The following is a 9,471-nucleotide window of genomic DNA, read 5'->3' as shown; positions in this document are numbered from 1 at the left end:
TATTATACATGTTAAAATAATTTTGTTAAATTATTATTTTATGTTTTAGTATATTGGTGGATACATGTAGCATGAAGTGTTCAACAAACATTGTTCACTTCGATGTAACTTATAAAAGAAGAGTTCATTCTCACTTTGGTGCATCTATTGCATCCAAACAATCAATTAGTTCTCTGATTTTGACGTGTTACTGAGTCATACTGACATAATTTTTTCAGTGTTACATACACGAAAAAGTATTTAAAAAGGTTTTTTTTTACGTTACATACAATCCAATGATTCCATTTCACTAATAAATAACTTTTTTTTTTTACATATGGCTAGTGAAAAACCCATATAAGAGATAATGTAAGCGACTTCAGTGATGACAAGCAACAACGTGATTTTGATGAACATGGTGAACCAAGCAATCAAAGTGAGTCATCTTCATATTTTGAAACTATTAGTAGCCAACTTTCTGAAAATCAAGAGTCCTCAAATCCTTATCAAAGGACAAGGAGTGTTAGTACAAATGACCTTTATGAAGGGTTGACATTTGAATCAAAACAAGCAGCTGTGAATGCCATTAAACAATTTCATTTTATGCATTCATTTAATTTTGATGTGGTCGAGAACAAGAGTGGCAAGTACGTTGTCATGTGTAATCAATATGGTAATGGATGTTATTGGAGGGCGAGAGTATCGTTAAGCAAAATACGCAAAAGGTAGGAGTTGAAGAAATTAAACGGTATTCACACCTGCACAAATTCTATCATATCACAAGATCATGTTAGGTTAGATTCTTCTGTAATTGCCCATAATATTGTTCATTTAGTGAAAACAAATCTGGGTATCAAAATCAAAATCTTGATTGTATGCATGCATCAACGGTTTGGTTACACTGTTTCATACAAAAAAACATGAACAACTAAACAAAAAGCCCTTGAAATGACATTTGGAAGTTGGGAACAATCATATAGTTACTTGCCTGTATGGTTGACAGCTGCTCAACACTTTGTACCAGGTACCATAGTAAAATACAAAACTTCATCTTCAATGGAGGAAGGTGACGATGACCCTCCTAGGGTGATTCTTAATCGTGTATTTTGGGCATTTAATCCATGCATTGAAAGCTTCAAATATTGCAAGCCATTTGTGCAAGTAGATGAGACATTTTTAACTGGCAAATATCGTGCTACTTTGTTGACTGTCATCGAACAAGGTGGTAGTATGAACAATTTTCCACTTGCTTTTGCAATTGTTGAGAGCGAGACTAAAGAAGCTTGAATGTGGTTCTTGCACTATTTGCAAAGATATGTTACACCGCAACCAAATTTGTGTATTATATCAGACAGGGGAACCGGTTTGCTAGAAACTTTACAATCCGAACGCATTGGCTGGAATGGACCAAATGTTTTGTCTGTGTATTGCATTCGCCACATTGCATCAAATTTCAACAAAAAATTTTAAAATGTTGACTTAAAAAGACAGGTCATCAATATGGGTATGTTTCTTCCTATTTCATGCATCATATTCTTGCTTTATTACATGTTCACTAAATTTATTACTCATTGTTCTATCTTTTCGCATAGGGTATGAGACGAGGAAACCACGATTTGAGGCTAGGTTGCTCGCTATGCGAGCAGAGTTTCCACAAGCAGCAGATTGGTTGAATCAAATTCCTAAGAGTAAATGGACTCAAGCCTACGATGAAGGAAAATGGTATGGTCATATGACTACCAATCTTGCCGAATGTATGAATTTTTTTTTTGAAAGGAGCTCGAGCATTACCTATTACTGCCTTAATCAATGAAACATTTAATAAAATAAATGATTCATTTGTTACTAACGGCATCAAAATCATGAATATGATAAAGGCAGGACATAGGTACTCCAAAGACATATATGTCATGATGCAAGAAAATCAACACATTGCTACCTCGCATTATGTTCGCATGTATGTTCGAGAAATAGGGGAGTTTGAGGTTCAAGAAATTGCAAATACGCGACTTGGTCGACAAGCAATGACATGCGCTGTCAAATTGAATGAATGGTCGTGTGATTGTGGATAATTTCAAGCACTTCGACTACCTTGCTTGCATGCAATTGCAACGTGTGTTTTTTGCAGTTTAAATTATGATGACTTTGTTGACCCTGTATACAAGTTGGAAAACATTTTCAAAGTTTATCAACATCATTTTCATTCCCTTGGAAGTGAAGACACATGGCCTCAATATTTACGTCCACATTTTATGTCTGATCCTTCGAAACAACGACAGACATCAGACAAGACGACCATACTCAAATACATAATGAGATGGACGAACCAATTCTAAATAAGCCTAAGAAATGCTCATTATGTAGAAGTGAAGGACATAATCGTATTAACTGCCCATACAAACAAGTACATGACTAAAATAACTTGTACTTTTTATGTTTTTCTTTCATTTGTATTGTGTGTTTTATATTAATGTATTAATTATGTTGTTTTTAATTTTTATTAATAGATTATTTAAACTTTAAATAAAAAAAATTAAATTAAAATATATTAAAAATATATAACATGTTTTAAATGATAAAACATTAAAATAAATTAATAACATATCAAATAAAATTATAAAAAAATATACTAATAAATAATTCAACTTAATATTATTTATTATATATTTAAATATATATATATTTTTAAATTTTTTAGTTAAAATAAAAATAAAACCGTAAACAATTGTAAATTTAAAAGAAAAACTAAAAAAAACAAGTTTACGACTTTAAAAAATTAAAAAAAAGGTTTTATGACTTTAAAGTCGTAAAACAAAAAAAAAATTGTAAATTATTGATGTCGTAAATAATTTTACGATTTCAGTTAAAAAAAATTACAACTTTTAAGTCGTAAAACAAAATTTGAACTAAAGTGGTAAATAATTTTACGACTTCAGTTAAAAAAATTAAAAATAAATAAGAAGTGGTAACAGGTCTTACAATTTCTCTGTTATGATTTATCCCGTTTTAGATAAATTTTTAAAATATACTCCCGATTGAATAATTGGGTAAAATTTTACCCCTATTTAATAAAAAAGCCTCTGATATAATCTCTGCTATTGCTGCCCTAGGTCACACTCGCAAAAGAGGAAAGTGGAAAAACTTATCCTCATACGCAACACGCGAATTTTAATTCTTAATTTTTGTATTCTTTTTAAAACCACCCGTGAACCTAACCTTTCTATCTTTCGTGATCTTAATCTTACTGCTTACAAAACTTTCATGTGGTGAGAAAATAGTTTACCATTCGCGCGCTAGAACCTGTCTAGTATAATGGTATAACTGCACTTCACATGACTTCTCATTTTGCACTTATTTTTGTAGTGACAATAGTTTAGTAATAACTTTTATATATGTATGTATTTGAATAATAAATGTTATTTGACTTCAAATTTTACGTATATTGTTTAATTATTTTGGCCCTCAAAATATTTAGCCGAACTCTACCGCTGAATGACCATTAAACTCTTATATTTTTATGAGTAGCCAATGAGCATACAAATAATTAAAAAACATGGTTACATTTGTGTCTTTCTTAAATGACAAAATAACTAAAGTTCTGTAACTTTGTTTCCCCGCTACTAGAATTGCTTTAGTTGATTTTCAATTTTGTAAAGCAGAGTATGTTTCGGACCCAATAAGGATGCTCTTGCAGGCCCAAATCCACTCAATGAGAAGGAACATTTCCAAACTTTCGACATCTTCCCTTTCATAATTATCGAGCAATTTGATTTGACAAAGGCTAGCAATAAACTCACTCTTTTAAATACATTTTTTTTACTATTAATTAAATTTATTAAAAATTATAAACTTTTGTGAGTTTTTTTTTCATTTAATGAGTTTCACCCGTAATTTTATAATTTTTAATAAATTTTAAACAATAATAAAAATATGTTAAAAAAATGTGTTAGAAACTAGAGAATATCTTACTGGCACTTTTCATTAAATTTAATTAGGAATGGTTCTAAATCTTCCTACTCCCTTGCATGATAATTATTATCAACACATTAAATTATTTATTATTTTTATTTAATACTTTATATATAAAATAGTAAACAGATATTATAAGAGAATATAATAATATAAATATGGTTTGACGTAATTAACATATAACCTAGTCTTTTAGTCCTGTAATTAAAGGATTTGATTTCAAGCTCATGCATATGAAAAAATTAACAGATGTTATAAAATTTAGTAGCTCAAAAGATTAATCCTTAATTATTGGTAGAAAAATATACCATGTTCATCCAAAATATGACTTTACTCTTTCAGTATGCACTGCAAAAAGGAGACCTTCAAAACCACCTATGCTCTTTCAGTATTAGAGTGACTATATAAATGATTTTTTTTTAATCATATACAGCAGTTTGCACAACAGGAGTCTTATCTTGTACAGTTATTGTTATTATTACGCTGCCCCTACACTGTTTAGTGTTTACTAAGAATAAAATAAACTATGATGCCTAAAAAAGTGATAGCTCAGCAAAGTATTGATACTAAAAAAATAAGAGTACCTCAGAGTCTTTTAATCAACGCACAAACACGATTAATAATAAGTTCCCCACTATGAAGGGTAGTCTACTTTTTTTTCGGTGAAAAGAGGGGATGAAAAGGTCTCTACTGGTGCAAAGTCAATGGTGGTCCGAGATATGTAAAAATGTCAGTGAGATTCAAAAACAGAAACTACTAAATTATGCTATATTTAGATAATTTTTCGAAATGTATTTTTGAAAAGAAAAAAAGTTTTTCTTTCAAAAAATAAATAAATTAGGTTTCAATTGGAAGTTTCTCCTTATTAAATTTCTCTCACTTAATTTTTTTAAAAAATGATTTTAACTTATATATCACCTAATTTTAGGATTAACAAAATAGACTTGATCCTAAGTCTGCAAGTATGACTAGATTTATCTAAAAAAAAATAGGGTGTTGCTAGGTACACCCAGCAAAATTGCTGGTGCACCCAGCAATTCAATGAACTACCAAAAATGTCCTTCGTTTAAAAAACAAAAGTTAATAAATTTTAAAAAAGAACTTTTCTTCTTCCGCGCTTCTTCTTCGTCTGTGCACCCAACATTCGTCTTCTCCCTCCCTTCGTCTTCTTCATTGGTCTTCTTCCGTTCTTCCTCCGTGCAAGCTTTGCTTCTCCATTTTGGTTCCCTTGTTCTCCTCCACAGGCCTTTGTTCTCGTCGGCTTTCGGTCTCCATTTTGGTTCCCGTCTTCGCCATTGGCTTTCTGTGAGCGTTTCTTCCGCCATCCAAGTTAGTGTTCTAACCCCATTGGCTTTCATTCTCTGTTTGAATCGCGTAAATGGCCGTAGGATAGACGACATTGTTGATGTTTGGTGCTTGAGGTTGAAAACGAAGGTTCTTCCGCGAGAAGAACCTTCTTCCGCGCGTGTAAAACTGGACGTTGGGTAGTGTAGCGGAAGAAGGTGTTCTTCCGCGGGCTCCTGCGGAACTTTCTTCCGCAGGCTACATTTTCTGCTCGCGGAAGAACCTACGGAACCTTCTTCCGTAGGCTTTCAATCCTTCTCGCGGAAGAACCTGCAAAACTTCTTCCGCGAACCATGTTTTGCTGTATATTGGTTTTTTTCTCTTGAAAATTATGTCCGAACCACCAATTTATTGATATTATTAGTTAGTTTTTTTTATTTATTAGTTGTTACAAAGTGTATATGGTATTTAAGTTACACAAACTCCCTAATTTTGTGTTTTTTAGTTGCTATTAAAAATTGCATTTAGGATGTAAATTGAAATTATATTTGGTGTGATTTATATATGCATTAGGATGTCTAAATTGAATTGTTATTTGATGTCATTTGGTTAGGATGTCTAAATGACTGTATACATTGCATAAATTATGTGAATTGTTATGTGGAACACAACATGAAAGAGCAAAATTAAATTGGTTATCCAATTCCTTTTCACATGAAATATGACACTATGGTGAGGAACCTCAGCTACAATTAAAATCCATAACTGCCAAATATGGTTATGTTGTTGTTTAACAGAAGCTAATGTAGTTCTATCAACAGCTAACTATCCACTCCATGTATGGTTTGGAAAGTATTTTGGACAACACCAAGATGATAAGGATATATTTGCTGATAAAGCCTAGCTGTCTATTTCTGACCATTAAATCCCTTCCTTGACAACTAGGACAAATTAAATGACACATGTGAGCTATGTATCTAGCCCTTCCTAGTAAGAACAAATGCTTTGTTCGGGTGCTTACTCTTTTCTCCATACCTTACCATATGAACTAGAATATTCTAATAGTTCACTTTCATTGTAACTAAGATTCATGTGATCGAGGAGCATTTAAAAGAACATGTTGTGCTATGCCTGTTACGCGACAGAGATCGAGCATGACACGAGTCTAGCTAGTAGCATCATGTGTTAGTAGAAGATAATATTGTAAAATACAACATAAATAGCTAGTTAACAAATTGAACACGAAATCTTGGAGCACCTTGATCCCTCTAATCACAAATAATGTTCAATTATTATTTGATGTGTTGAGAATTTTGAATACAAAATGATGCACTTGGTGATTACAAATCCAAGCACCCACATTTGTATTAGTTACACGTATTTGTATTAGTTACAAATCCAAGCCATTCCAAACACACGGTAAGATATGCACTCTAAATGGTATGAAAAAGTTTAGTAGGAATTTCTTTACAAAGCATATACCTTGACATAATTAGCTTAATTATAATTTAAAAAATAAAAATAAGGCTATAAATTGGCAGGAATTATGGGTAATTAGTATTAGTAATACTCAGTACAAACCAGATATCCTTATTTAATATGATTCATTCAAAATAAAAAATCAAGAATATTCTACAACTTGGATGAAATGAATGAATATGTTATATGGTAAGCACAACGAGAGGCCTAAGAAATCAAAATCAGAGCGAGCCATGATAGTAGCAAACTCAGTGAAGCTAATTACACCATCCCCATCCGTGTCAGCCTCTTTGATCATCTCCGTGAGACTCCACTTTGCCATTGTCGTTTGAGTCCATGTTGGCTATAAGAGGGCTTGGACTTGGTCACCCGAGGGCTTCTAGCTCTAGCATTGTCAAATCCACCGAAAATCTCCCTTAACTGATTAACTTGGTGAACTTGAAGCTTTGATGACATGTTAATATATAATCACTACAAAAATAATACCCTCAATGTATGAACACAATTAATGTGCCCCCCTACAATTACTATAGATACGTGTAACTGCAAATTAAAACTAATACAAAAATGATTTTGGTTATTATTTGATGTGATTTATATATGTATTTGTTATATATGCATTTGTATGTCAATTATTTGGATAAATTATGTTGAACTAAATATATAATCTGTGGATTTGGATAAATTATGTGGAATAGTTAGGATTCCAGAGCTTTGTTACAAATTATTTGAATGTTTAATTTGACGAATAAAAGTAAATGTTCTTCATGATTTCAGATCATGATTAGAACACGAGGTCTACGTCGTGTGTTAGGCAGGGTAGAGGCAGAGACATTAGTCAGGATGTGCCTGAGGTTGATGTTCCTCGGCGTCGTAGGCCCACTGCCTCAGCACGTAGGCAACGGGTTACCCAGAGAGTCGAGGATGTTCCTCAGTTGCCTGAGGATGTGCCTCATGTGTCTAATGGTAGCCCAGAAATGACAGGCGCCACCGATGGTGTTGAGACAGATCGAGTGGCTAGTGATGGGAGCTTGGGGGCACTTGCTGATGATGAGGGGTTCCCCGGTGGGCCACGTGATCCATCTGTTTTGATAGAATTTGCTGATCATGTGGCACACAACATATGGAGTGGACAGGTACGTACTTTTTTTATTCCAGTAATTAGAAAAAAATGTCTCGTAGTTTCTTTTATTTTGAAATACACAAATTTATAAACTGTTATTCAATTTAGGAGCGACCCGATCTCAAGTTGGTCTCCCATGGTAGGAAAGTAGATAAATTTGGGAGACCGGATGCTGAGATTGAAGGTATGATAGTGGCCACCGGATTGGATCCACTGATCAGGTGTTCTGTAATCACCATTGATCCTGGACTTATATTCGCCTTTGTTGAGAGGTGGCATAGGGAGACAAGCAGCTTCCACCTCCCAGTAGAGGAGGTGACGATCACTCTAGACGACGTTTCGTCACTCCTGCACATTTTGATTACTGGCGCGCTACATTCATTCGAGCCGCTAGTTACATCTAACGCAGTGGCCCTGTTGACGAAGCTACTTAAGGTCACCCCAGACGAGGCTACAGCTGAGACACGTCAGGCAGGTGGGCCTCATGTTCAATTGTCCTGGCTTCGGGACATGTACCAGAGTAGGTGTCGAGCCAGGCAGTGGGTTGCTGCAGCTCGGATGTACCTCCTTCATTTGGTTGGTTGCACTCTTTTCGCTAACAAGAGTGCAACCCATGTCCATGTTGTGCACCTGCAGGCATTCAGGGACCTGGGTCAGGCAGGGGCATTCTCTTGGGGAGCGGCTGCTTTGGTCCACTTGTACGATCAGCTTAACGAGGCGTCGCAGGCCTCTACACGGCAGATGGCCGGTTACATTTCACTACTTCAGGTGAGTATCGCTACTTGTAATTTAAATTAAAGTAAAATTCAATCCATGTTTGTTTGTTGATGTTGACTTTGTGTTTGTAGTGCTGGAATTACGAACACTTTCCATCGGTGTGTCGTTGACGATGGTTATGCTGAGGCTAGCCCACGTGCCTGTAGGTGGCATACGGGTAAGGCCTAGATGACCGGGATTAAGGAAGCCCCTTACAAAGCACGTATTGATGCCCTGACAGTGACCAACGTCTGTTGGATGCCGTATGCTGAGCATCGGGGAGTTCGGGGCTATGACTTGATCTCCTCGTACACGGGGCAAGTCAGATGGGGTCAGATCATCGTCTACATTTGACCAGAGAGGGTGGTTCGGCATATGGGGTACATTCAGACCGTTCCTCCGCCACCGTTTCGTGATTCGTTGACAGGTACTGATATAGACGACCGGTGGGTATACTTTTTAGATCATGTGGTGCCTACAGGGGAGCTCTGTGTAGTTCTTGGGCAGGTGGCCCCAGACTACATGGAGTGGTTTTTTCAGATTTTGCGCCCTTTTGTGACGCTGACGGAGGACACTGCTGAGCCAAGACCTGCGCCTTCCCCCCCCCCCCACTCATGATGATGAGTTCGTCGAGCCACCTGTCCCCGAGGTTCCAGTCGCGTCGGATCTCCCTACACATTCTGTGGTAAGCATAACTTGTGTAGTTTTTGTTAACTTAATTATTTTTTATAAATTCATGCTGACTTGTTATTTTCACTGAGACAGGTTGATTGCACAGGATGTGTAAGGATTGCTGAGCATTTGGAGCGGGCCATCAACCTCAGGATGGTGACTAAAGGGACTGACTTATATGATATCATGGATCTTTGTCTGAGGATAGC

At 35.5% G+C, this 9,471-nt stretch overlaps 2 protein-coding genes across 2 annotated transcripts; both read left to right on the top strand.

Moving 5' to 3' along the window:
* Positions 1 to 927: 927 nt before the first annotated feature.
* Positions 928 to 1,266, top strand: LOC114373018. The gene has a single exon (XM_028330578.1). It carries the CDS (start codon positions 928 to 930, stop codon positions 1,264 to 1,266), a length of 339 nt encoding a protein of 112 aa, XP_028186379.1.
* Positions 1,267 to 1,479: 213 nt separating this feature from the next.
* Positions 1,480 to 8,721, top strand: LOC114373016 (protein MAIN-LIKE 1-like). The gene is made up of 6 exons (XM_028330577.1): positions 1,480 to 1,483; positions 1,572 to 1,701; positions 5,193 to 5,382; positions 7,500 to 7,847; positions 7,943 to 8,602; positions 8,683 to 8,721. Exons 1-6 carry the CDS (start codon positions 1,480 to 1,482, stop codon positions 8,719 to 8,721), a joined length of 1,371 nt encoding a protein of 456 aa, XP_028186378.1.
* The last annotated feature ends 750 nt before the right edge of the window (positions 8,722 to 9,471 follow it).

This window comes from Glycine soja, chromosome 11, assembly GCF_004193775.1.
Source record: "Glycine soja cultivar W05 chromosome 11, ASM419377v2, whole genome shotgun sequence".
Lineage (NCBI taxonomy): Eukaryota > Viridiplantae > Streptophyta > Magnoliopsida > Fabales > Fabaceae > Glycine > Glycine soja.
This window is presented reverse-complemented; position numbering and strand designations above follow the sequence as displayed.

Excerpts from the sequence above, each read along its gene's own strand:
- LOC114373018 (XM_028330578.1), top strand. The coding sequence starts at position 928 with ATGACATTTGGAAGTTGGGAACAATCATATAGTTACTTGCCTGTATGG.
- LOC114373016 (XM_028330577.1), top strand. Across the intron at positions 5,383-7,499 it reads GCTTGAGGTTGAAAACGAAG|AACACGAGGTCTACGTCGTG; the intron begins GTTCTTCCGCGA and ends GATCATGATTAG. Across the intron at positions 7,848-7,942 it reads ACAACATATGGAGTGGACAG|GAGCGACCCGATCTCAAGTT; the intron begins GTACGTACTTTT and ends TATTCAATTTAG.